The following is a 26,233-nucleotide window of genomic DNA, read 5'->3' as shown; positions in this document are numbered from 1 at the left end:
TTAAGCTGTGTGGAATCACCTGTGTGCGAACCGGGCGTCCATATAAATTTTATTAGTAGGCAAATACAGCTAGTCCTCGGCTTACGGACTCAACCGAGCGAGGCCAACGTTTCTGCTGCTAAGCGAGACGTTAAGTGAGTTTTCCCTCCCGTTGAACCACCTTTCTTGCGGTGGTTGTTAAGTGAACCCCCTTCGCAGTTGGTTGTTGAGCGAAATCTGGCTTCCTCGCTGCAGCTTGGCTCGTCGGGAGATCACAAAAGGGGATTGTGTGACCCCGGGAATGCTGGAGTCGTCATGAGTCCATCGCCAAGCATTTGAATGTTGATCTTGTGACCGTGGGGGATGCTGCCAATGGTCGTTAAGTGTGAAAAACGGTTGTTTTGGTGCCGTGGAAAGTTTGAACGGTCGCTAAATGAAGTGTTGTAAGTCGAGGACTAGCTGCGAATAAGAACTGTGCCCTGCGCCGTGTGAGAGTTTGCTGGGCTTTTAAATTTTCTTTTAGACAGAAGAAAGAGAGCTGCTTTTTGATTCACATCCTTGCTCAAAAGGATGTCCCGTATCCTTGGGGTGCCCTGCAGACCCCCCCCAGGACCAAATTTTCTAGCCAGGGTCCATCCTAGTAACTCACCCTCCGGGCCCCCTCCCCAGCCAAAGATGTTATTCGTTCCCTCATCCGTCCTGCACATTATAGGGTACTCAATAGCAGTAACTGTGAGAGGGATCTTGGAGTCCTAGTGGACAAGCATTTAAATAGGAGCCAGCCGTGGGCAGCAGCTGCCAAAAAAGCCAACACAGTTCTAGGCTGCATCAACAGAGGGAGAGAATCAAGATCACGTGAAGGGCTAATACCACTTTATAAGGCCTTGGTAAGGCCACACTTGGAATACGGCATTCGGTTTTGGTCGCCACGATGTAGAAAAGATGCGGAGACTCTAGAAAGAGTGCAGAGAAGAGCAACAAAGAGGATTAGGGGACTGGAGGCTAAAACCTATGAAGAACGGTTGCAGGAACTGGGAATGTCTAGTTTGAAGAAAAGAAGAACCAGGGGAGACATGATAGCAGTCTTCCAATATCTCAGGGGTTGCCCCAAAGAAGAGGGAGTCAAGCTATTCTCCAAGGCACCTGAGGGCAGGACAAGAAGCAATGAGTGGAAACTAATCAAGGAGAGAAGCAACTTAGAACTGAGGAGGAATTTCCTGACAGTCAGAACAATTAATCAGTGGAACAGAAATTGCCTCCAGAAGTTGTGAATGCCCCAACACTGGAAGTCTTTAAGAAGATGCTGGATGGCCATTTGTCTAAAGTGGTGTAGGGTTTCCTGCCTGAGCAGGGGGTTGGACTAGAAGACCTTCAAGGTCCCTTCCAACTCTATTCTGATTCAATGGATGGAAAGTAATCAAGGAGAGAAGCAAGCTGGAATTAAGGAGAATTTTTTTTAACAGTGAGGACAATTAACCAGTGGAACAACTTGCCTCCAGAGGTTGTGAATGCTCCAACACTGGAAGTTTTAAAGAAGATGTTGGACAACCGTTCGTCTGAAGTGGTGCAGGGTTTCCTGCCTGAGCAGGGGGTTGGACTAGAAGACCTCCAAAGTCCCTCCCAACTCTTGTTATTCTATTTTATTTTGCCCTCAAGGGGGAAGGTGACGTGTCACAATTCAGGGACCAAATATATCTTTAACTTGCTGGTGGCTGGATAGCTATTGCAGGGGGGGGTAGCCATTGTACGACGGCAATTGGGAGTGGAATTTTGGGTTGTTAAGCAAGTCCTGCAAAATTTGACCCTTTTTTTCTTTGCCACGGTGGTTAAGCCAATCACTGCTGCTGTTAAGTGAATCGAGTGGTCGTTAAGTGAATCCAGTTCCCCCCCCTTACCCACCCACCCCCCTCCGCCCCCATTGGCTCTGCTTGTCAGAAGCAGGCTGGAAAGGTCACAGAGGGGGGGTCACATGACCCCAGGATGAAGCAACTGTCGTAAGTGTGAGGACTGCTCACAGGTCCCTTCTTTTCCCCCAGTGCTGTTGTAACTTCGAACAGTCGCTGAATGAAGCATTGTTTACTGTATATGTCGGAGGATTGCACAGCATTTCGTTCCTTGGACTACAAAACCCCACGGTTAGACAAAATGCCGCTTCTACGAAAAGGATACGAAACATCTCCCTTCCCTGGTTGTGTTGTACACAACTGGCCCATTTTTTGGCCCCCTAGAAAAAAAGTGGGAAAGCGGGGAGAAGGAAGGTGGGGGGGCGGGGGGTCTCCCGGAGCTACAACTGGACGGGAAACTTTTTTTGGGAGCGATCTTGGAGTTCAGAAAATATACACACAAGCACACAGACATGGTTGTGCGTGTGTCTTTTTTGCAAGATTACGTGTTGTGTGTGCGTGGTTGTTCTGTTGCGGGTTATTTTTTTCTTTCTCCCTGTAGATGACAAACTTCAAAAAAAAACAAAAAACCACCTACAACTGTGTCTCAAAGAGGAAAAAATGTTAATAAATGCAGAGGCCACACATAGGTTTCCATACAGGACTTGCAGAGTGCTGTTTTTGTGTCCAATTCTAACAACCACAACGACTTGGGTTCCGTTGCGTCACTTGGGTTTGGACTTGGGGTTCACGCTGGTTTAAAGCGGGGGGGGGGTCAAACTCGATTTCACACAGGGCCGCATCAGGGTTGGGTTTGACCTCGGAGGGCTGGGGGGGGGGGGCAAGGGGATGTGACCCGGAAGTCATGTAAGGGGCACCTGTGGTGGGCAAGGGTTAAGGCGGGACTTCCCTGGGACACTCGCTCTCCTTATAATCTTCCTTCCTCCCTTTTTTCCTTTTCTCATCTCCCTCCATCCCTCTCTTTCTCTCCCCACTCCCTTTTCTTTCCTTCCATCCTTCCTCCCTTTCTCTCCCCACTCCTCCCTCCCTTTTTTTCCCTTTCTCATTTTCCTTCATCCCTCCCTTCCTTTCTCTCCCCACTCCTTCCTTTTCTTCCATCCTTCCTCCATCAATCCCTTCTTTCCCCTTTCTCATCTTCCTCCTCCCTTTCTCTCCCCACTCTTCCCTCCCTTTTCTTTTCCCTTTCTCATTTTCCTTCATCCCTCCATCTCCCCACTCCTTCCTTTTCTTTCCTTCCATCCTTCCTCCATCAATCCCTTCTTTTCCCTTTCTCATCTTCCTCCTCCCTTTCTCTCCCCACTCTTCCCTCCCTTTTCTTTTCCCTTTCTCATCTTCCTCCCTCCATCCCTCCCTTCATCTCTCTCCACTCCTTCATTTCCCTTCCTTCCCTCCATTCTTTCTTCTTCCTTCCTCTCTTTTCTCCTCCTTCCTTGCTCCCTTCCCACCTTCAATTCTTTTTCTTTGCCTTTCCGCTTTCCCTTTCTCCTTTCCTGTCCCTCCTTGGATGCTCAAATGCAAAAGGGGAAGAAACATTTCTCCTTTTGTTTTTAGTTTGTTTTGAGAGCTCTCTGCCAGAGAAAATGGAGCTGGGGGGGGGTCATGCCCCATTTTCGGCTATGACAGTCTCCTACAGGCCTCTGCCAGCGGAAACAGGTTGTGTGTGTGTATGTGTGTGCGGTCCCCAACAAATACACCAGAGGGATGGGCTCGTACCACGTTACAGAAGAGAAAAGGTAAAGGTTCCCCTGGCACATCTGTGCTAGTCGTTACCGACTCTAGGGGGCGGTACTCATCTCCGTTTCAAAGCCGAAGAGCCAGCGCTGTCTGAAGACGTCTCCGTGGCCATGTGGCTGGCATGACTCAACGCCCGAAGGCGCACGGAACGCTGTTCCCTTCCCACCAAAGGTGGCTCCTATTTTTCTACTTGCATTTTTTACCTGCTTTCGAACTGCTAGGTTGGCAGAAGCTGGGATGAATAATGGGAGCTCCCTCCGTTACGCGGCGCTAGGGATTCGAACTGCCTGCCTTCTGATCGACAAGCTCAGTGTCTTAGCCACTGAGCTGCTGCGTCCTCTTAAGGAAGAGAAAGATTAACATGAATCCAACGGGGAGCTGTGGCTGACTTACGACCACAATCGAGCCCAAAATTTCTGTTGCCGAGCGAAACATTTGTTAAGTGAGGTTTTGCCTCATTTTACCACCTTTCTTTCCCTGTTGTTAAGTGAATCACTACAGGTGTTAAGTGAGTCACACGGTTGTTAAGCGAATCTGGCTTCCCCATGGGCTCATAAAGAGGTCACAAAAGGGGATCACGTGACCCCGGGATACTGCAACCGTCATAAATGTGAGTCCGTTGTCAGGCGTCCAAATTTTGTTCCCCTGGCCAGGAGGAGGCTGAAAGGGTCGGGTGTGTGAAAAACAGCCATGAATCACATTTTTCAGTGCCGTTGTAATTTTGAACGGTCATTAAGTGAACGGTTGTAAGTTGAGGACCACCTGCGCTTACTCAACCATGCCAAGAGCAGCCCTGAGCGTTCAACCCTCCAGGCAAAATCAAGAGCAATTCTTTTATTCTGCTCCCACATCGGCGCCTTGAGAGGCTGGATCTGCAGCCCTCCTGCCCTCCCAGGGGTCCAATCCACCATCTGAGGGTCTTCAGGGAGGAAAAACCCCTGAGAACTTCATTAGGCAACTTGGCAATTGTCCTAATTCACCCAAGCAACGAGGGCGGTTGCCATGGAAAAGGCAGGAAGGCTGCCAGGTGCTCCTTTTATCATGCCTTTTTTTAATCTTATATTAATTTTACATTGTATTTTATTATTATTTTGTAATGCCTTGGCAAAAGCCACACTTGGAATCCTGCACCCAGTTCTGGTCACCACGATGTGGAAAAGATGTTGAAACTCCAGAAAGAGTGCAGAGAAGAAGAACAAAGAAGATTAGGGGACTGGAGACTAAAACATATGAAGAACATTTTCAGGAACTGGGTAGGTTTAGTTTAATAGAAAGAAGGACCAGGGGAGACATGATAGCAGTCTTCCAATATCTCAGGGGTTGCCCCAAAGAAGAGGGAGTCAAGCTATTCTCCAAGGCACCTGAGGGCAGAACAAGAAGCAATGGGTGGAAACTAATCAAGAAGAGAAGCAACTTAGAACTAAGGAGAAATTTCCTGACAGTGAGAACAATTAATCAGTGGAACAGCAAAGGAAGGAAGGAGGGAGGGAGGGAAGGAAGGAAGGATGGAAGGGAAGGGAAGGGAAGGGAAGGGAAGGAAGGAATGGGTGGAAACTAATCAAGGAGAGAAGCAACTCAGAACTGAGGAGAAACTTCCTGACAGTGAGAACAATTAACCAGTGGAACAGTGAAGGAAGGAAGGAAGGAAGGAAGGAAGGAAGGAAGGAAGGAAGGAAGGAAGGAAGGAAGGAAGGAAGGGCAATGGATGGAAACTAATCAAGGAGAGAAGCAACTTAGAACTGAAGAGAAACTTCCAGGCAGGGAGAACAATTAATCAGTGGAACAAAAGTTGTGAATGCCCCAACACTGGAAGTTTTAAAGAAGAGATTGGACATCCACTTCTCTCAAATAGTATAGGGTTTCTTGCCTAGGCAGGGGGTTGGATTAGATGACCTCCAAGATCCCTTCCAACTGTTTCTATGCCTATTATTTCTATTTCTATATTTATTTCTATTCTACTGTTCAATTCTAATATCCTAGTTCTAATTGTAAATCTGTTCTTCTACTCTATTCTTATTTCTATTCTCCATTCCATTCCATTCTGTTGTATTCTATAATTCTATTCCTGCTGTTGGGTATCCCTTTAAAAGCCTGTCCACGTGGCTGCTTTCGGGTCTATAAATTGTCTGGGTGTCAGGAGGGGCTGAACCCAAGATACAGCTAGTCCTCGACTTACGACCACAATCGATCCTCAAAAATTCCCCTTGCTGAGCAAACAGTTGGTCCGTCAATTTTGCCCCATTTTACCACCTTCCTTGCCACAGGGGTTAAGGGAATCGTTGCCGTTATTAAGTTAGCCAAATGGTTGTTAAGTGAATTGGGTTGTTAAGTCAAGGTCGCAAAAGGGGATCGCATGACCCCGGGGACACCGTGACCGTCATAACTAGGAGCCCGTTGCCAAGCGTCTGAATTTTGATCTCCTGGGGACGCTGTGACGGTTGCAAGTGTGAAAAAACAGTCCTTTTCCCCCCAGTATCGTTTAACTCTGAATGGTCACGATATGAACTGTTGTAAGTCAGGGACTACCCGCATTGTGACCGTCTCCATACAGCCAGGGTCAATAAACAAGGATGCCCTTTGTGCCTACAGAGATTCTCCGTCATCCCGGTCGTAGTTGTCCTGAAGGGTTTTTTTTTTTCAAGAGGCAACGGGAGTTTCTGCTTTTTTCTTTGAAGACGTTTCACTTAAACCAGGGATCAGTAAACTGCGGCTCCGGAGCCGCATGTGGCTCTTTCCTCCCTCTGCTGCGACTCCGTCACCGGTTGGCGCCACAATTTTGAGAGGAGCTTCCGGTGGGGAGGGGGGAAGAGAAGCAGAGTGCGCCAGGAGGAGACTCTATGGCAAGGGGAGGGTTTTCCAGTTCCGGTAGAGGAAAAAGGATGCCGTGCTAGGAGGAGACTCTATGGTGGGGGAACTGAACTTCCGGTCAGCAGCTCCAGAATTGAACGGGAGGCTTCCGGTTAGGACCTTTGTGGCTCCCGGTGTTTTCTTTTCTGTGGGAAACGGGTCCAAATGGCTCTTTGACCGTTTAAGTTTGCCGACCCCTGACTTAAACGAAGCAACGTTGTCCTTGGGTACGTTACGGGAATATTGGAAAAGCTCCGGAGGATCTTCGGCCAACACAACCTACGTGCACACTTCAAACCCAAGGACACACTAAGGCAGAAGCTTGTCCACCCTATAAAACACCCCAGACAAAAACAGAGCAGCGTGGTAGGGGCGGTCCAATGCAGGGGAAAGCGGCAGATTGGGGAAACAAAACACCCACTTCACAAGCGCATGGCGCAACATAGGAGAACAAGCCCATCGGGACAAGATTGAAAAGCCCATCTGCGTTTGAAAGACAGAGGCCGCTCTCTTGAAGATTTCTGGACCGAGAGGGCCGCTGGTTTGAAAGAGGGGTCCAAGAGGCCATCTAGCCCTTTCTCAACAGAGTGGGGAGGGGTAGGACACCCATCTTCAGCCTACAACACAGTCCTTTCAGTAGTTCCAAGAAGGCTGTCAGGCCTGCAGCCATCTTTTTTTTGTGGGTCTTTGGCCTGCCACACTTTCTATTATCCTGCCATGCATTTTCTATGGTGGGAAAATGGGAGGTGGGGAATATATGGAGTTAGATGCGATGTAGCCATAACAACATTCTTTCTAGAAAGCCAAGGTCATCCTTTGTCTCTCTGCACCTGACCGGAACTGGAGGGGTGGAAGCTGCCAACGTGGCAGTGGGAGATGGGACCATGGGATGGACTTGTGGGTGTGGGGGGCAAGATCTTGAACTTTCAACTGGGTGGGGGAAACCGGGAAGCTTTCAGATTCGGGTTTCCCCAGATGTGCCAACGTGGCTCTCTTCATCAATTGGGACTTTGAGGAATCCTTTGCCTCGGACTCTGATTTAATTCTGGATGCTATTTGGGACCCTGACATTGGCTCCACACCGATTTGCATTACTCAGGTGACCCTGAGGTCCCAGGTAAACCTCCTAATGCTTCAAGGAGCCTCTAAAAAGGATGCAAATGACCAGCTGTCTGCAAGGAGTAGAAATCTTTCCCTTCCCCACCATCCAGTCAGAGCCGAAGAAGCTTCTGGGATGAAAAGCGAAACGTCTTCCAAAGGAAAAAAACAAGGAGGTCCAGTTGCCTCTTGGGAAAAAAAATCACCTTTGGATGCCCTTCCCTGCTTCCTTTAGGGACAGGACGCATCACGAGGTCGGCCGTGTCTTCTTACAGAAGGAGAAACGAGCAACAAGGTGACCCTGTCTCTGCTTCTGTGTTAAGCCATGCGCCCCTGTCTAGCAACTGCCAGAAAGACTCCCCTCCACCACCATCCCCTCTGCAGGCAGGGGCGCACCGTTTTCCATTCTCCTGAAAGAGTTGTGTTTTGTGATTTCTAAACTCCCCCCCCCCCCCCCCCGCGCTCCATGTGTTGCTTATATAAAAGCATTATATAATACAATTGCATAAGAGGTGTGACAGATTTCACGGGAGTGCCATTCCCCTCATTTAAACCGGCCCCGCCTTCCCTGGGTTGTGCCTTATTTAGCAGGAAAATAATAATTGCTCCCCCATTTCCAGGAGGTATTCCGACATGCAGGGCTGCTCCGATGCCGAGGTTGAAGGAGTGCATTAGCCGTTGCAGATCGCAGGAGTTGCTGCTACAAGAGGGGAGCAAAAGAGACTTCGAATCCCAAATTCAAGGAGAGAGACCATCTGGGCTTAAGGAGAAACTTCCTCACGGCGAGGACAGTTAATCAGCAGAAAGGCTGAAGTGGCGGCTGCTTCATCACCGGAGGTTTTTAAGAAGAGGCTGGACGGCTATTTGGAATGGAACCTCCTGTTGGAGCAGGGGGTTGGACTAGAAGACCTCCAAGATCCCTTCCAACTCTTGTTATTCTAGGGTTCTATGGGAGGGAGGGAGGGCAATGCTTGGAAGCTAACCAAGGAGAGAAGCAACCTAGAACTGAGGAGAAACTTAATCCAACAGTGAGGACAATTAACCAGTGGAATCACTTGCCACCAGAAGTTGTGGGTGCTTCATCACTGGAGGTCATAAGAATAGAATAGAATAGAATAGAATAGAATAGAATAGGAATAAAATAGAATAGAATATAACAGAATAGGAATAAAATAGAATGGAATAGGAATAGAAAAAGGAATAGGAATAAAATAGAATAGAATAGGAATAAAATAGAATGGAATAGGAATAGAAAAAGGAATAGGAATAAAATAGAATAGAATAGGAATAAAATAGAATGGAATAGGAATAGAAAAAGGAATAGGAATAAAATAGAATAGAATAGGAATAAAATAGAATGGAATAGGAATAGAAAAAGGAATAGGAATAAAATAGAATAGAATATAACAGAATAGGAATAAAATAGAATAGGAATAGGAATAGAAAAAGAAATAGGAATAAAATAGAATAGAATAGAATAGGAATAAGATAGAATAGAATAGAAAAAGGAATAGGAATAAAATAGAATAGAATAGGAATAAAATAGAATGGAATAGGAATAAAAAAAGAAATAGGAATAAAATAGAATAGAATAGGAATAAAATAGAATGGAATAGGAATAGAAAAAGAAATAGGAATAGAATAGGAATAAAATAGAATAGAATAGGAATAAGATAGAATAGAATAGAAAAAGGAATAGGAATAAAATAGAATAGAATAGGAATAAAATAGAATGGAATAGGAATAAAAAAAGAAATAGGAATAAAATAGAATAGAATAGGAATAAAATAGAATGGAATAGGAATAGAAAAAGGAATAGGAATAAAGTAGAATAGAATAGGAATAAAATAGAATAGGAATAGGAATAGAAAAAGAAATAGGAATAAAATAGAATAGAATAGGAATAAGATAGAATAGAATAGAAAAAGGAATAGGAATAAAATAGAATAGAATAGGAATAAAATAGAATGGAATAGGAATAAAAAAAGAAATAGGAATAAAATAGAATAGAATAGGAATAAAATAGAATGGAATAGGAATAGAAAAAGAAATAGGAATAGAATAGGAATAAAATAGAATAGAATAGGAATAAGATAGAATAGAATAGAAAAAGGAATAGGAATAAAATAGAATAGAATAGGAATAAAATAGAATGGAATAGGAATAGAAAAAGAAATAGGAATAAAATAGAATAGAATAGGAATAAAATAGAATGGAATAGGAATAAAATAGAATAGAATAGGAATAAGATAGAATAGAAAAAGGAATAGGAATAGGAACAGGAAGGGACCTTGGAGGTCTTCTAGTCCAACCCTTTGCGTAAAGAAACTGAACAGCCACCTGTCCGAAACAATATAGGGTCTCCCCTTGAGCATGGGGTTGGACTTGAAGACCTCCGAGGTCCCTTGCAGCTCTATTCCGATGGTCTGATTGAAACACAAAAGCAGCTCCTATTACAGACGTCTTAAAGCATCTGCTTTTTGCTGTTTCCATTCAGCTGAAAACGGGACTCACCAGAGCTCATCTAGTGGCCGTTAGAGGTTACAGCAGCACTGGAAAAAAGTGGCTGAGGACTGTTATTCACACTGATGAGCATGGCAGCATCCCCATGGACACACCATCAACATCCCGCCGCTTGGCGACTGACTCAGATTTATGACGGTTGCAGTGTCTCCCGGGGTCACGTGATTTCCCCCCTCCGCAACCTCCTCACAAGCCAAGCCCACAGGGGAAGCTGAATTCCATTAACACACCGTGTGGCTAGCTTAGCGACTGCAGTGATTCTCTTAACAACGGTGGCAAGAAAGGTCCGTTAAGACGGGACAAAACTCCCCGAACAACTGCCTTGCTTAGCAATGGAAGATTTGGTCGTAAGCCGGAGGACCGCCCGGAGAGGCTGCCGGCTTTCAGATCCGCTGCTCCCGTCAAGAGTCCCTTAGCTGATGTCTGATTTTAAGCCACGAACCGCTGAACAGTTTACAAGCCTGAAAGCTCTGAAGACTTTGAAAAACTCTTCCCGTTTTATTAGCCGATCATTCCCCACTTTGGGGGAAAATGGAGAAAAAAAACCAGGTGGTTTTGTTCTTCCCAGTCCAAACACGTAGAAAGCAAAACTCCCAATTTTCTTTTTTTTGGGGGTGTTAAGTGTCAATCAAACATCCTCCGTTTCCAGAACCAAGCAGGAGATGTCAAGAACTTACAAAGGGCTCCTTTGTGGTTCTTCTCCTACCTGGGGCAGAGATGGGATTCTCATCCGGCTGGCTTAACCTTCAGAAAGCCCACCTCGGAGGGGGCTCGAGAGGCCCACTGGGCCTGCTGTCCCCCTCGCAGCGGCCGTCAGAAAGTCCTTGCTGGTGGGCCCCAGCTGCTACCTTAAGTAGTAGTCGATCACTGCGGAGAAAGCGGCAAAACCTCCGCAGCCAAGCACCCCGGCTTTGAGGCCAGCTGCAAGGAAATAAGAAGAACGCGATCATTCATTTACGATTCATTGGTTCGGTTCACAGGTAGTCCTCGCTTAGCAACCGTTCAAAGTTACGATGGAACTCCCCAGAGCTACCGACCAGCCAGTTCAGCAGTTCCCGTGGCTTTCCCGCTCCCCAGCGCTATGGGATTGCATTGCAACATAGAAATATAATCAATTTAATTCAATTCAATTCAACAGCCACATTTATGGCTGTTTGCGGTATAACCAAGAATGGGTTCGCTTAGTGACCATGTTCACATCACCACCACCATGTTCTTTTATGGTAGCATTTACTTAATGCATTTGCAAAAAAGAAAAATTGGGTGGGCTCATGTGGTGAGCACACCCAATTACACCCACACCTACTTAATGACTGGCAGAACTTACAACCGTCATTCTGCGCTCAGTTAGGGTCGTTAATTCGAGGACTACCTGGATAAAGCCACCCATTTCAGTTTTACGTGACTCACAGTAAAACGCGCAATATTAAATGAAAATAAAACACAGCACTATCTAACCAATCATTCGCACAGCACGGAGATGATCTCTTATCACTAGCTGGGTTCCCCAAGCTCAGGGATCAAAAAACCAAGTTTCAAGGCCTCATGAAAGACCCAAAGGGAGACCTTCCTGGCTGAGGAACTCTAGGAGTTGAAGTCCACCAGGTCTTAAGGTTGCCAAGGTTGGAGACCCCTGACCTAGAGGATTGAGAATCCCCATAGACATCCCCCCTCCTCACAAATTGAAATCAATCCGGTTCAACATAAAGAGCTTAAGAGTGTATTGAATGCTGCTCACTACACATCAGAGCTTGAGATTTGGAAAAGGAAATCTCTCTGCTGGCTCGGCTCCCTTTCAAAAATGAAATAACTAAAGACTCCCACTGCCAACGAGGCACTCGCCTCGTTTGAACCCTGCGTAATATTACACTTTCTTCCACCTTGGCATCCTCAGGAGACGCGTGAGCTGCGTATCCCAGGAACGGTGGCATGCTGCCCACGTTCTGGCAAGCTGATGGCTTGGCTTCTGCCAGCAGCAGCAGCAGCCGCGGCTGTGTGCCAAGGGCAGCGGCTTCCTCGTGCAGGAATGCCTGGGCCCCCATCCCACCCTGAAGCCTCTCCAAATTGCTTAGAAGGCAGCACTCACCTCTGAAGCCGATGGCCCCGCCGGTGATGCATCCGCTGGTGACGCTGTTCTTCCAATCGGATTTGCCTCGGTACTAGGGAAGCGAGAAAAGAGGCGGTCGAGAAGTCATCCCCCGTGTTTAACATCCTTTCTAAAACCTTGGGCTTCTTCCTCCACTTGCAGAATAGAATAGAATAACAGAGTTGGAAGGGAGCCTGGAGGTCCTCTAGTCCAACCCCCTGCTCAGGCAGGATACCCTATGCCATTGCAGGCAAATGGTCGTCCAATCTCTTCTTTAAAGCTTCCAGTGTTGGAGAATTTGCAACTTCTAGAGGCAAGCAGTTCCACTGATTAATTGTTCTCACTGTCAGGAAATTCCTCCTCAGTTCTAAGTTGCTTCTCTCCTTGATTAGGAGAGGTTGCCCCAAAGAAGAGGGAGTCAAGCTATTCTCCAAGGCACCTGAGGGCAGAACAAGAAGCAATGGGTGGAAACTAATCAACAAGAGAAGCAACTTAGAACTGAGCAGAAACTTCCTGGCAGTTAGAACAATTAACCAGTGGAACAGAAGTTGCCTCCAGAAGTTGTGGATGCCCCAACACTAGAAGTCTTTAAGAAGATGTTGGATAGCCATTTGTCTGGAACAGTATAGGGTTTCCTGCCTAGACGGGGTTGGACTAGAAGACCTCCAAGGTCCCTTCCAACTCTGCTATTGTATTATTATTGTAACATCTCTCTAAAAGGAATTGCAGACTACAGGAACCATTTGCACCACTCAGGTGACCCTGGAGGACACAGAGAAACCTCCAAATGGCCTCAACGACCCTCTAAAAGGATGCAAATGACCAGCTGTTTGCAAGGAGTAGTAATCCCTCCATTCCCCACCATCCAGTGGGAGCCGAAGAAGCTTCTTGGATGGGAAGCGAAACGTCTTCAAAAGGAAAAAAAAACCAGAAAGTCCAGTTGCCTCTTGAGAAAAGCACCTTTGGGGACAACTGTGGCCTGGGTGAGAGAGAATCTCCATAGACATACCTGCATAAGTATTAGATATACTCTGTGAGTTTATATTTATTCATTTATTAAATTTATATGGCGTGCATCTTGCCCTCTGAGGCAACTAGCCAGGGTCCACCTTTCCCCTCTTCCTATTTATTTTCCAAGCTTGGCTGTCTCCTGCAACTCCGGACTGCAGTCCACCACAAATTTATACTGACCATATAAAAACAATCGGGGGGGGGGGGAATGATAATGAGGTATGAGCATTCGGAGACTTCAGCTTGTCCAGAATGCAGCCGTGCGAGCGATCGTGGGTGTACCTCGGTTCACCCACGTAACACCTATCCTCCGCGAGCTGCACTGGCTGCCTATTGGTCTCCGGATACGCTTCAAGGCGCTAGTCGTCACTTATAAAGCCCTTGATGGTATTGGACCTGGGTACTTGAGAGACCGCCTGCTGCCAATTACCTCCTCCAGACCGATTAGATCCCACAGATTAGGCCTCCTCCGAATTCCATCCGCCGGCCAGTGTCGACTGGCGACTACCCGGAGGAGAGCCTTCTCTGTGGCTGCTCCGACCCTCTGGAACGAACTCCCCGTGGAGATTCGAACCCTCACCACCCTCCAGGCCTTCCGCAAAGCCCTTAAAACCTGGCTGTTCCGACAGGCCTGGGGCTAAAGAGCTGTTGCCCCCGTCTCGAATGGTATGACTGTTGTGTGTTTTTAAATTATGCATTGTTATGTTTCGTTTTTTATTTTTTGTCTGTATCCCCCCTTCCCTGATTTGAGTTGTGAGCCGCCCTGAGTCCCCTTCGGGGGGAAAGGGCGGCATATAAATATAATAATGAACTGAACTGGGATCTTGGGCACCACCGACTATGCCTGCCTCCGCGCCTCTGCTGAAGCAACCCAAGAGCCTGAACTTTGAAAAGCTTGGCGACTGAGATGCTCTTTGAAGCCCCCAGCTCCCCCCCAGGATATGATATTTTAATGACGGCGTTTGCTTCAATCCCTCTCAGAAACCGCACGAGTGTTTCTTATGTTTTTTTTTTTTAAAGAACATTAATGCATTACGGATCCTCCCAATCTTCTAAGTCAGACGGTGCTAAGAGAAGAGCTCTAAAAACAGGATGTGGGCAGCTCTGGTTACAAGGACGCAGAAGGACGGAGACTGTCACCCTTCCTCCTCTCGTTTTTTTTAAGGGAAGCAAAACAAGATCATAGAACGTAAGGCTGGAAGGAACCTTGGAGGTCTTCTAGTCCAACCCCCCCTCCTCAAGGTAGGAGACTTTATACCATCCTGGGCAAACGGTTGTCCAGTCTTATCGTTGAAAACCTCCAGCAATGGCGCAGCCACACCTCTGGGAGGCAAGCTGTTCGATTAATAGTTCCCACACTCTGGAAATTTCTCCTTAATTCTCTCTTTAATGATTGTTCGTTCATCCGTCACTTCTTGTCCTGCTTTCTGGGGTACACTGGAGTATAATTCTCTGCAACAGCCCTTAAAACACTGGAAGATCTTTGCTACTGTTGCTCAGCCACTAACTCATGGCTGACTCCTCATGCCCTTATATGGAGTTCAGCCCCACCGTCTTTCCACAGAATTTGCCCACACTCACCTCCATTGTGTTGGCGACACTGTCTTAATCTTGTCCTCTGCCGTACCCCTTCCCCTTTTGCCTCCCGTCTTTCCCAACATCAGGGTCTCCTCCAGCGAGTCCTCTCTTCTCATTTGGTGGTCCAAGTACCGGATTTTTCGGAGTATAAGACGCACCAAGGTTTTGAAGAGGCAAATTAAAAAAAAACAAGGCTTTGCACTCTGCAGACCTTCCAAAAACGGCCCGGTTTTCACGAAAACGGGGCTGTTTTTTGTCAAAAAAAGGGGGGGGGCATGCAGAGCCTTTAGGAGGCTTATAGAGTGCTCCTGGGGAAGGGGACAAAAACGAGCAAAAAACAGCCCATTTTTCACTCATTTTTGCCCTCCCCAGCCCCCAGGAGCACTCTGGAAGCCTCCTAAAGCAATGTTTCTCAACCTTGTCGTTGTCGTTTTGTGCTCGCTGTTTCGCACCGAGTCTTGTTGAGCTGAACATATCAGACGGCACTGCTGGGAATTTTAGAACAGTGTTTCTCAACCTTGGCAACTTGAAGATGTCTAGACTTCAACTCCCAGAATTCCCCAGCCAGCATTCGCTGGCTGGGGAATTCTGGGACTTGAAGTCCAGACATCTTCAAGTTGCCAAGGTTGAGAAACACTGTCCTAAAGGCTCTGAACGGCCATTTTGGTGGAGACAGGGTTTCGGGAGGCCAAAAATGCTGCATTCAGTGTATAAGACGCACCCCGATTTTCAACCCCTTTTTTGAGGGAAAAAGGTGCGTCTTATACTCCAAAAAATAGCAATAGCAATAGCAGTAGACTTATATACCGCTTCATAGGCCTTTCAGGCCTCTCTAAGCGGTTTACAGAGAGTCAGCATATTGCCCCCAACAATCTGGGTCCTCATTTTACCCACCTCGGAAGGATGGAAGGCTGAGTCAACCCTGAGCCTGTGAGATTTGAACCGCTGACCTGCTGATCTAGCAGTAGCCTGCAGTGCTGCATTTAACCACTGCACCACCTTGGCTCTTAATACGGTATTTGAGCTTTAGTTTCAGGGAAGACTGCTATCATGCCCACCCTAATTCTTCTCTTCAATAGGCTAGACCAGCGGTGTCAAACTCAAGGCCCGGGGGACTGGATGCGGCCTGCGGGGTCCTTAGATCTGGCCCGCGGGGATGCCCTGGAAACAGTGAAGGACTGGCCCGCGGTGCCTCTGCCAGAGAAAACAGAGCTTGCAGGAGTTTAGTTTAGTTTAATTTTATTGAACTTGTATGCCGCCCTATTCCCCGAGGGGACTCAGGGCGGCTAACAAACTAAATGCGCTCTACATGGGGCAGCCCTTGAAGAGTATTCGGAGACTTCAACTCGTCCAGAACGCAGCTGCGCGAGTGATCGTGGGTGCACCTCGGTACACCCACGTTACACCTATCCTCCGCGAGCTGCACTGGTTACCGATCAGTCTCCGGATAAGCTTCAAGGTGCTAGTCGTCACTTATAAAGCCCTTCATGGTATTGGATCTGGGTACTTGAGAGACCGCCTGCTGCCAATTACCTCCAACAGACCCATTAGATCTCACAGGGTTGGCCTCCTCCGGGTGCCATCTACTAGCAAATGCCATCTGGCTACTACCCGGGGGAGGGCCTTCTCTGTGGCAGCTCCGGCCCTCTGGAACGAACTCCCCTCAGGGATTCGGACCCTCACCTCTCTCCAGGCCTTCCAAAAAGCCATCAAAACCTGGCTTTGCCGGCAGGCCTGGGGGTGATGAGTTCCCTCCCCTCTCGACTTGTATGGTTGTGTGATTCTTGCTTATTTTAATTATCTGTATTTCGTTTTATGTTCCCCTTTTTCCCCTTTTGAATTGTTCGCCGCCCTGAGTCCTCCCGGAGAAGGGCGGCATACAAATAATAAAATTCAATTCAATTCAATTCTATAAATAGGGGAAAGGGGAAATACAAAAAACGAAAAGACAGACAAATACAAACAGATTAAAAACTCATCAATAGCCGCAACAATTTGAGTGGGGCTGGGAACTCATCAGCCCCAGGCCTGCCGGAACAGCCAGGTTTTAAGGGCTTTGCGGAAAGCCTGAAGGGTGGCGAGGGTCCGGATCTCCACGGGGAGATCGTTCCAGAGGGCCGGAGCAGCCACAAAGAAGGCCCTCCCCCGGGGGGTCGACAAACGACACTGGCTAGTTGATGGAATCCGGAGGAGGCCTAATCTGTGGGATCTAGGAGGCCATCACAGCTGAAAACGGAGCTCCGGAGCCGGTTGTTGGTGGCAGAGGGCTCGGGCCTCCACAGGTGCCCCTGATATGACTGATGTCAGGCTGGCCACGCCAACTCTGGCCATGCCCACCCCCACCCCCTGAGATTAAACATAACCCTGATGCAGCCCTCAATGAAATCGAGTTTGACACCCCTGGGCTAGACATAGCAAATGAAGGGAAATATACATAGTCCCCAGGATAATGTTGCAGGTTTCAATCGGAGCCGGTCACCAGGACCAGAGGTCTATTCTTCTAAGTTTATGGACTCGTGCTGGAGCCCATCCTCAGGGAACTTCTCTCTCTCTCCGGAAAGTGTGCGCCGGGCTGCTCTATGCTCTTCTAAGAACATGAGGGAGCAGTCAGACAAGGAAACTCAAAATCAAACTCATTAGTAGCCTCTTGAAATGAACATGCATTCCATTTCGCAGCTACTACGATTGTTGGCTGAGCAGGGACAAAAATAGCCAGAGGAACAATTGAAGCCTGGGAAACGGGCCCCTTGTTAGTCAAAGGAGTGCTGATTCACCGCCAGCTTACCACGTTTCTTGGGAGTTGAGGGCACAGCGGCACAAGGAAACAACAATGACTTAACAGCCGGCCTCACGGTCCCAATTAACAACTAAAAGTCACACACAAACAGACACCGCATAAATACTATGCATAGAACAGCCCAGCGCAGACATTTTGGAGAATGAAAAGTTCCCGGAGGAGGGGCTCCGGTATGAGTCTTGGAAGAATAAACCTCTGGTCCCAGTGATCGACTCAGATTGGATCCTAGACATACCCAGCTCTCTTCGCCCTCAACCGCTCATCATGCCATATATAGCCCCCAGACCCTTTTCTCCATCAAGATCAGAACAAGGAAGTTACTCACAGATTCCACCAGGCATTCAGTGCAGGAGAACATGGCACCCACGATGGCAAAGTTTTTGGCGTACGACATTCCCCGTTGCCCCATATCTTTCAGGACCTCTCTGGCTGTCGGCGTGCGGTAGGGATCCTTGGGGTCAAAGCCCACGTTGGTGTCGATGCCAGCGGTGAACACGCCAAAGGCTCCACCCAGGACGAAACCTGCCAGATCAGGATTGCAAAGAGGTCAGTCAAGGACATTTTGCCCAAGATCAAAATGAGAGTCCTGAAAATGGGGGGGGGGGGTGTCAGACAGCTTATTTTCATGCCATCTCCCCCCGCTGTACAAGGTTGCCATACACAGGTAGCACTTGACTTACGACCACAATTCGAGCCCGACATTTCTGTTGCTAAGCAAGACAGTTGTTCAGTGAGTTTTGCCGCTTTTAAGACCTTTCCTGCCATAGTTAAATGAATCACTGCAGGTGTAATGTGAATAACTTGGTCATTAAGTGAATCTGGTTTCGCCCATTCACTTTGCTTGGAGATGGGGAATTCTAGTCCCACTTTAGGCATGAAAACTAATTGGATGACTTTGAACTCACCCAGACGGTGAGCTCTAGTCCCACCTTAGGCATGGAAACAAATTGGATGATTTTGAGCCAATCACTAGGAGATGGTGAGTTCTAGTCCCACCTTAGGCATGGAAACAAATTGGATGATTTTGAGCAATCACCAGGAGACAGTGAGTTCTAGTCCCACCTTAGGCATGGAAACTAATTGGATGATTTTGAGCCAATCACTAGGAGATGGTGAGCTCTAGTCCCACCTTAGGCATGGAAATGAATTGGATGATTTTGAGCAATCACCAGGAGACAGTGAGTTCTAGTCCCACCTTAGGCATGGAAACGAATTGGATGATTTTGAGCCAATCACTAGGAGACGGTGAGTTCTAGTCCCACCTTAGGCATGGAAACTAATTGGATGATTTTGAGCCAATCACTAGGAGACGGTGAGTTCTAGTCCCACCTTAGGCATGGAAACGAATTGGATGATTTTGAGCCAATCACCAGGAGACGGTGAGTTCTAGTCCCATCTTAGGCATGGAAACAAATTGGATGATTTTGAGCCAATCACCAGGAGACAGTGAGTTCTAGTCCCACCTTAGGCATGGAAACGAATTGGATGATTTTGAGCCAATCACTAGGAGACAGTGAGTTCTAGTCCCACCTTAGGCATGGAAACGAATTGGATGATTTTGAGCCAATCACCAGGAGACGGTGAGTTCTAGTCCCACCTTAGGCATGGAAACGAATTAGATGATTTTGAGCCAATCACCAGGATTCAGTGAGTTCTAGTCCCACCTTAGGCATGGAAACGAATTGGATGATTTTGAGCCAATCACTAGGAGACGGTGAGTTCTAGTCCCACCTTAGGCATGGAAACTAATTGGATGATTTTGAGCCAATCACTAGGAGACGGTGAGTTCTAGTCCCACCTTAGGCATGGAAACGAATTGGATGATTTTGAGCCAATCACCAGGAGACGGTGAGTTCTAGTCCCACCTTAGGCATGGAAACGAATTGGATGATTTTGAGCCAATCACCAGGAGACGGTGAGTTCTAGTCCCATCTTAGGCATGGAAACAAATTGGATGATTTTGAGCCAATCACCAGGAGACAGTGAGTTCTAGTCCCACCTTAGGCATGGAAACGAATTGGATGATTTTGAGCCAATCACTAGGAGACAGTGAGTTCTAGTCCCACCTTAGGCATGGAAACGAATTGGATGATTTTGAGCCAATCACCAGGAGACGGTGAGTTCTAGTCCCACCTTAGGCATGGAAACGAATTAGATGATTTTGAGCCAATCACCAGGATTCAGTGAGTTCTAGTCCCATCTTAGGCATGGAAACAAATTGGATGATTTTGAGCCAATCACCAGGAGACAGTGAGTTCTAGTCCCACCTTAGGCATGGAAACGAATTGGATGATTTTGAGCCAATCACTAGGAGACAGTGAGTTCTAGTCCCACCTTAGGCATGGAAACGAATTAGATGATTTTGAGCCAATCACCAGGAGACAGTGAGTTCTAGTCCCACCTTAGGCATGGAAACGAATTGGATGATTTTCAGCCAATCACCAGGAGATGGTGAGTTCTAGTCCCACCTTAGGCATGGAAACGAATTGGATGATTTTGAGCCAATCACCAGGAGACGGTGAGTTCTAGTCCCACCTTAGGCATGGAAACGAATTAGATGATTTTGAGCCAATCACCAGGAGACAGTGAGTTCTAGTCCCACCTTAGGCATGGAAACTAATTGGATGATTTTCAGCCAATCACCAGGAGATGGTGAGTTCTAGTCCCACTTTAGGCATGGAAACTAATTGGATGATTGTGAACCAATCACTAGGAGACGGTGAGTTCTAGTCCCACATTAGGCATGAAAACGAATTGAATGATTTTGAGCCAATCACTAGGAGATGGTGAGTTCTAGTCCCACTTTAGGCATGGAAACTAATTGGATGATTTTGAGCCAATCACTAGGAGACGGTGAGTTCTAGTCCTGCCTTAGGCATGAAAACTAATTGGATGATTTTGAGCCAATCACCAGGAGACGGTGAGTTCTAGTCCCACTTTAGGCATGGAAACTAATTGGATATTTTGAGCCAATCACCAGGAGACGGTGAGTTCTAGCCCCGCCTTAGGCATAAAGGCCGGCTGAGTGATTTTGGGCCAATTCCTCTCTTTCAACCCAGCCCACCTCACAGGGTTGTTGTTGTTGTTGTGGGGAAAACCGGAGGACGAAGCAGCATTGTGTGTCTTCTCCTCGCCTTGAGTTATTCGTAATAACAATAAAGGCGACTTAACGCAGAAGGCGGCCTGTAGCTAAATTTGATAAATGTGTTCAACAGAAATAGAAATAATTTTGATAAATTAACAAATGAAAGTAAATAATAAATAATTCAAAATACAGTTTTCTAGCATTAATCTAGCCTCCTCCCTGGGGTGGAGGAGTTACCTCACCCATCATCCTCAGCCCTGAGGCGGAACTGGAACAATTGGAACTGCAACTCTCGCCACGGCCGCCAGGGGGCAGCAGAGGAACGCAGAACTGCCTCTCTATCGCCCCTTAGCGGCCGCCCGAAATATCGCAGGGCTGAGGGCGATGGAAGTTGTAGTCCTCGCGACTGCAGAGGAAGTGAAGTCGGCCTTTTCAAGGCTCCTCCTCGGGAAAGACCCACCGCCGACACAGGCCAGCACCGCCTTGAAGCCGCAGCTCTCCATGGCGCGCTCGACCATCTTCTGTTCGGGGCTCTTGACGGGCGCCGGGAAGCCCCCGAGGACGCCCGCCGGGAAATCCGGCCTCGGGCCTCGCTTTTCGCCCACCAGGTACTCCAGCAGGAGGCTGTACTGCAGCGGCGAGGCCGCCTCCGTCGCCTTGCCGGCTTCATCGGGCTTCTTCGGGGCTTTGGGGAAGGCCGCCGCCATTCTTTCTCTCTCCTCCCTCACAACGCGAAGCCTACAGCTCCCATCATGCCGTTCGCCGCTCGCCCCGGCTTTCCCAATGGGAGGAAGCACCGTGGAGCTTCATGGGAAATATAGTCCAATCACCAAAGAGGAGGGAAAAAATCGTTTGGGTTCCAGTGCGCAAGCGCGCCTCTTAGCCAATCCCTCTGCTTGCTTTCAGCCGGACTACCATTCCCGGCGTGCCTTCCAAGGTTGCTGGCCAAATTCGCGCTCCAGGGGCAAGATGGGAGGTGTAGTTTTGGTGGGCTCGGGAGTCTTTGAGCTGCGCGAGGTGGCCCCCTAGCGGACCCGTTGCAAAGGGAAGAATTGCAGATGCCCCGAGCATCTTTTAAAAGGACAGGTGAGAAGGCTCCAGGTAAGACGGGGTCTCTGCTAGAAGGTGAAAGGGGCAGTGGGATTGGGGTGGGGGTGGGGATTTTGCCCTGGGGCAGGGCCTCAATGATAATTTTAGACAACAATTGCAGTGGATAATGCATTCTGCAAAAAATGTTTCTATTTATAGCCTCAGTCTACGGTAGTTAATGCAAATCTATTTGAGAAATGATATTTGCCTGCACATCTTAAAATCACTCCGCGGCTCCATGTTTTCTTCCTATTTGCAACGCACTTTCTGAATGCATGGCCTTTTGCAAAAAAGAAAAACCCCAAGGATTTTCCATAAATCTTTAAAAAAGACTTATTTTAAAAAAAACATAAAAAACCTCTTTAGAGGACAGAATAGGGTGGAATAATAGAGCATTGAGGCCTAACAGAAGCAGGTTATGGAAAATCAACCTTGGCTTAGAGCAGTGGGTCTCAATCTTCCTAATGCCTTTAATATACTTCCTCATGTTGTGGTGACCCCCAACCATAAAATTATTTTATGTTTCCCATATTTTTTCAAAAATATGTCTTTTCCGATGGTCTTAGGCGACCCCTGTGAAAGGGTCGTTCGACCCCCCAAAGGGGTCCCGACCAGTGGTGGGTTTCAAATTTTTTTTGAACCTACTCTGTGGGTGTGGCCTCCTTTGTGGGAGTGGCTTGCCAGCCATGTGTTTTCTCTCTCTCTCTCTCTCTCTCTCTCTCTCTCTCTCTCTCTCTTTCCTTCCTTTTGTCTCTCTGTCCTTTTCCCCTTTTTTTCTTTCATTTCTCTTACTTTTTCTTTTTTTTTCTTTTTTTATTTATTTATTTCTTCCTTTCTTTCTCTTTCTCTCTCTGTGTGGGTCTCTCTCTCTCTCTCTCCCTCCCTCCCTCCCTCCCTCTCTCTCTCTCTCTCTCTCTCTCTCTCTGTGTCAGTGGTGGGTTTCAAAAATTTTTGGAACCTCTTCTGTAGGTGTGGCCTGCTTTCCGGGTCCACTGGTGGAACCTCTTCTAACCAGTTCGATGAACCGGTTGTACCGAACTGGTGCGAACTGGTAGGAACCCACCTCTGGTCCTGACCCACAGGTTGAGAACCACTGGCTTAGAGAGAGAATGTTTGTGTAGTTTTTTTTTGCAACAGATATGGAGGTGTGTAGTCATTGCTTGCTGCTGTTTTTTTTCTCAGTTTCCCAATTTAGCTTTCGGCTCTGGGATTCCCTATATAATCTCCATCCAACTACTGACCTGATCCAAATTAAGTCAGCAAAATTAGCCAAGCCTGGCTTGATGCTGCCACCTAGCCGGAAAAAGCAAAATAGCAAACTTAAATTATTGTATTCGGATTAATCCATATATTAATAAAGTATATCAGTTTGTAACGTTGTTCCTAAATTGCTATCTAATCTGTAATAGGTCAGAGGGTCTACATTCATCTGGTTACTCATTTTCTGGATGTAGTTCACCGAAAATCTCAACTAACAAGAAGACCCTGGGCACATACCCACCAGTTTTCCTGTCCAAGCTAAGCATCTTTAGAGTGTTATTTGAACACCAGCATTGTGTAAATTGAATTAAGAGAAGGAAGGAAGGAAGGAAAGAAAGGAATAGAATATACTATTCTGTTGAATTAAGAGAAGGAAGGAAGGGAGGGAGGGAGGGAGGAAGGAAAGGGAGGAATAAAATATACTATAGTAGAGTTGGAAGGGACTTTGGGGGTTTTCTAGAGCAGTGGTCCCCAACCTTTTTATCGCCGCGGACCAGTCAGCCTTTGATAATTTTACCGTGGCCCGCTGAGCGCGCGCAGGGGTGGGGGGCGTTGTTCGCGACGACACATTGATTGTTTATATATCAGATTGTTTTGATTAAACTTCCCTGGAGCCAATATGCTATATGTTATGTTACTTAAGAATATATATATATACCTCAGAATCAGATACAACATCCACATCATTTCCAACTGAGTCAATAAAATCATATGCCATGCCAAAGCTATTTTAAATAAAGATATGAAATTAATCAAGTATTGCATTTATTTTTCAAAATGAATGTACTTTTTTTTTAATTTAAGTTTTGTACCCTATCTTTTCTAACTAACGTTAACTTTAAAAAGATGTTACATCAGACGACAATACAAGTAATTAAATGAAGACTAAAATAAGTGTTTTGGCATATTGAGCTTTTTATATTTCTTTCTTATATTGCTTCCTTAGTTGAGAACTTGCTCCTCAGCTTACTTACGCATTAACTGTTTGTTGCTTTTATGCTTTATTCATTCACTGCTCCATCTTCAGTTTTTTTCACAGGGGGCAGGGCTTCCTTCCTCCGTTCCCTCCCTCCCTCCACTCCTTTGGCCACCAATTTTGATCCAATTCTCTCTCTCTCTCTCTCACTCACACACACACACAAACGTTCTGGGGGGGGGGGTTGAATTACTCCGCCCCACTGCGCAAAGTCGGCTCAGCATGTGTTCGGCCCCCACTTACGCCGAATCAAATCCGCGGCCGGTGGGACCAGGGGGTTGCATTTCAAAGCCGCCAGTCCTCTGCAGGAGCTAGTAGGAAAGCGGCGGAGGTGGAGGCGGCGGCAGGGATAACCCAGAGCCCAGCTGACTCCGTTCGGAGAAGAAGCAAGAGGACTGGCGGCTCATCAAAACAAGTCTGGGGAGGTCCTTTGCAGGCGGCCAGTTCTAGCCGCCTGCAAAGGACTTCCCCACGTTTGCTTTACAGAAAACTCTGCGCGGCAGATAGAATCTTAGAGGGAAAAGTGATCATGGCCCCCGGTCGCTGCGCGGCCCGGTGCCAGGTACTCCACGGCCCGGCACCGGTCCGCGGACCGGGGGTTGGGGACCACTGTTCTAGAGCAAGCCCCTGCTCAGGCAGGAAACCCTATACCAGCGACCCCCAACCTTTTGGGCACAAGGGACCAAATCTGCCCTATACCATTTCAGACAAATGGTTGTCCAATCTCTTATTTAATACTTCCATTGTTTGAGCATTCAAGGAAGAAGGAAGTAGGGATTGGAGAGAGAGGGGGGAGGAAGAAAGGAAGGAAAGAAGGAAGTAGGAATTGGAGAGAGAGGGGGAAGGAAGAATGGAGAGGAAGGAATGAAGAAAGGAAGGAAAGAAGGAAGTAGGGATTGGAGAGTGAGGGGGGAGGAAGAAAGGAAGGAAAGAAGGAAGTAGGAATTGGAGCGAGAGGGGGGAGGAAGGGAGGAAGAATGGAGAGGAAGGAATGAAGAAAGGAAGGAAAGAAGGAAGTAGGGATTGGAGAGTGAGGGGGGAGGAAGAAAGGAAGGAAAGAAGGAAGTAGGAATTGGAGAGAGAGGGGGGAGGAAGAATGGAGAGGAAGGAATGAAGAAAGGAAGGAAAGAAGGAAGTAGGGATTGGAGAGTGAGGGGGGAGGAAGAAAGGAAGGAAAGAAGGAAGGAATTGGAGAGAGAGGGGGAGGAAGAATGGAGAGGAAGGAATGAAGAAAGGAAGGAAAGAAGGAAGTAGGGATTGGAGAGTGAGGGGGGAGGAAGAAAGGAAGGAAAGAAGGAAGTAGGAATTGGAGCGAGAGGGGGGAGGAAGGGAGGAAGAATGGAGAGGAAGGAATGAAGAAAGGAAGGAAAGAAGGAAGTAGGGATTGGAGAGTGAGGGGGGAGGAAGGGAGGAAGAATGGAGAGGAGGAAGGAAGGAAAGAAGGAAGGAAGAATGGGGAGGGAGGAAGGAAGTAGGGGTTGGAGAGAGAGGGGGAGAGAGAGGGGAAGGGAGGAAGAATGGAGAGGAAGGAAAGAAGAATGGAGAGGAGGAAGAAAGGAAAGAAAGGAAGGATGGAGAGAGGATTGGGGGGAGGGGGGAGGAAAGAAGGAATGGAGAGGATGGAAGGAAGGAAAAAAGGTTTTGCAGGGGCAAAATGTTCGAGGGCACACAACACAAACACACACACACACACACACACACCACAGCTTTGCAGTACAAAACTGAGCAGAGTTGCTCAGAGAAGGGGGAACATTTTTTTCTCTACTTCCTTATGGCGCTGATGGTGTTACCTACTTGGGTCATGAAATGTCTGCAAAAATACAGCCAATTTCAGAGAGCACCAAGGACCTCCCAGTCCTCCTCCTCCTCCTCTCCACAATCTCCATTCCCTTCTAGCACTGATGACATTACCTAGTTGGGTTGTGAAACGTCTGCAAGAGAGCTACTAAGCTCAGCACCAAGGACCTCAGAATTCTTCAGTACTTGGGCATGCAGAGAACGCTTTCTTCCAGCCCTCCATTTTGCCTCCAGGGATTTCCTGTTGGTCTCCCATCCAATTACTAATCGGGTCCAACCCTGATTTGTTTTTCAAGATCAGGCCCTGTTGACCCCCTGACTCCGCTCTGCAGTCCCCCCTCTGCAGCAAGGTCTCCCAGGGTCCGTACAACAATGATAATAATTGTATTTGTAGTCCACTTTACTACATTACCAAGTGGTCTCCCATCCACTTCCCTATCCTAGCCTAACCCAGCTGGCTTTTTTTCAG

At 47.5% G+C, this 26,233-nt stretch overlaps 1 protein-coding gene across 1 annotated transcript; it reads right to left on the bottom strand.

The window, feature by feature from the left end:
• Positions 1-10,560: 10,560 nt before the first annotated feature.
• TIMM22 (translocase of inner mitochondrial membrane 22) lies at positions 10,561-21,407 on the bottom strand. Its single transcript, XM_032238316.1, has 4 exons — positions 21,103-21,407; positions 17,883-18,079; positions 12,172-12,244; positions 10,561-11,006 (listed from the first exon to the last, which is right to left on the bottom strand). Exons 1-4 carry the CDS (start codon positions 21,347-21,349, stop codon positions 10,930-10,932), a joined length of 594 nt encoding a protein of 197 aa, XP_032094207.1. The 5' UTR covers positions 21,350-21,407; the 3' UTR covers positions 10,561-10,929.
• Between the last annotated feature and the right edge of the window lie 4,826 nt (positions 21,408-26,233).

The sequence above is a fragment of the Thamnophis elegans genome, unplaced genomic scaffold (assembly GCF_009769535.1).
Source record: "Thamnophis elegans isolate rThaEle1 unplaced genomic scaffold, rThaEle1.pri scaffold_113_arrow_ctg1, whole genome shotgun sequence".
NCBI classification, from domain to species: domain Eukaryota; kingdom Metazoa; phylum Chordata; class Lepidosauria; order Squamata; family Colubridae; genus Thamnophis; species Thamnophis elegans.
Note: the sequence above shows the minus strand (reverse complement) of the source record. Positions and strands in the feature narration are given on the sequence as shown.

What these genes read in the sequence shown, in the direction of transcription:
- TIMM22 (XM_032238316.1), bottom strand. Translation starts at nt 21,349, where the DNA reads ATGGCGGCGGCCTTCCCCAAAGCCCCGAAGAAGCCCGATGAAGCCGGC. An exon ending in GGTGCTGGCCTGTGTCGGCG is followed by an intron (nt 18,080 to 21,102) that starts GTGGGTCTTTCC and finishes CTGATCTGGCAG; the next exon opens with GTTTCGTCCTGGGTGGAGCC. An exon ending in CTGAATGCCTGGTGGAATCT is followed by an intron (nt 12,245 to 17,882) that starts GTGAGTAACTTC and finishes TCGCTTCCCTAG; the next exon opens with TACCGAGGCAAATCCGATTG.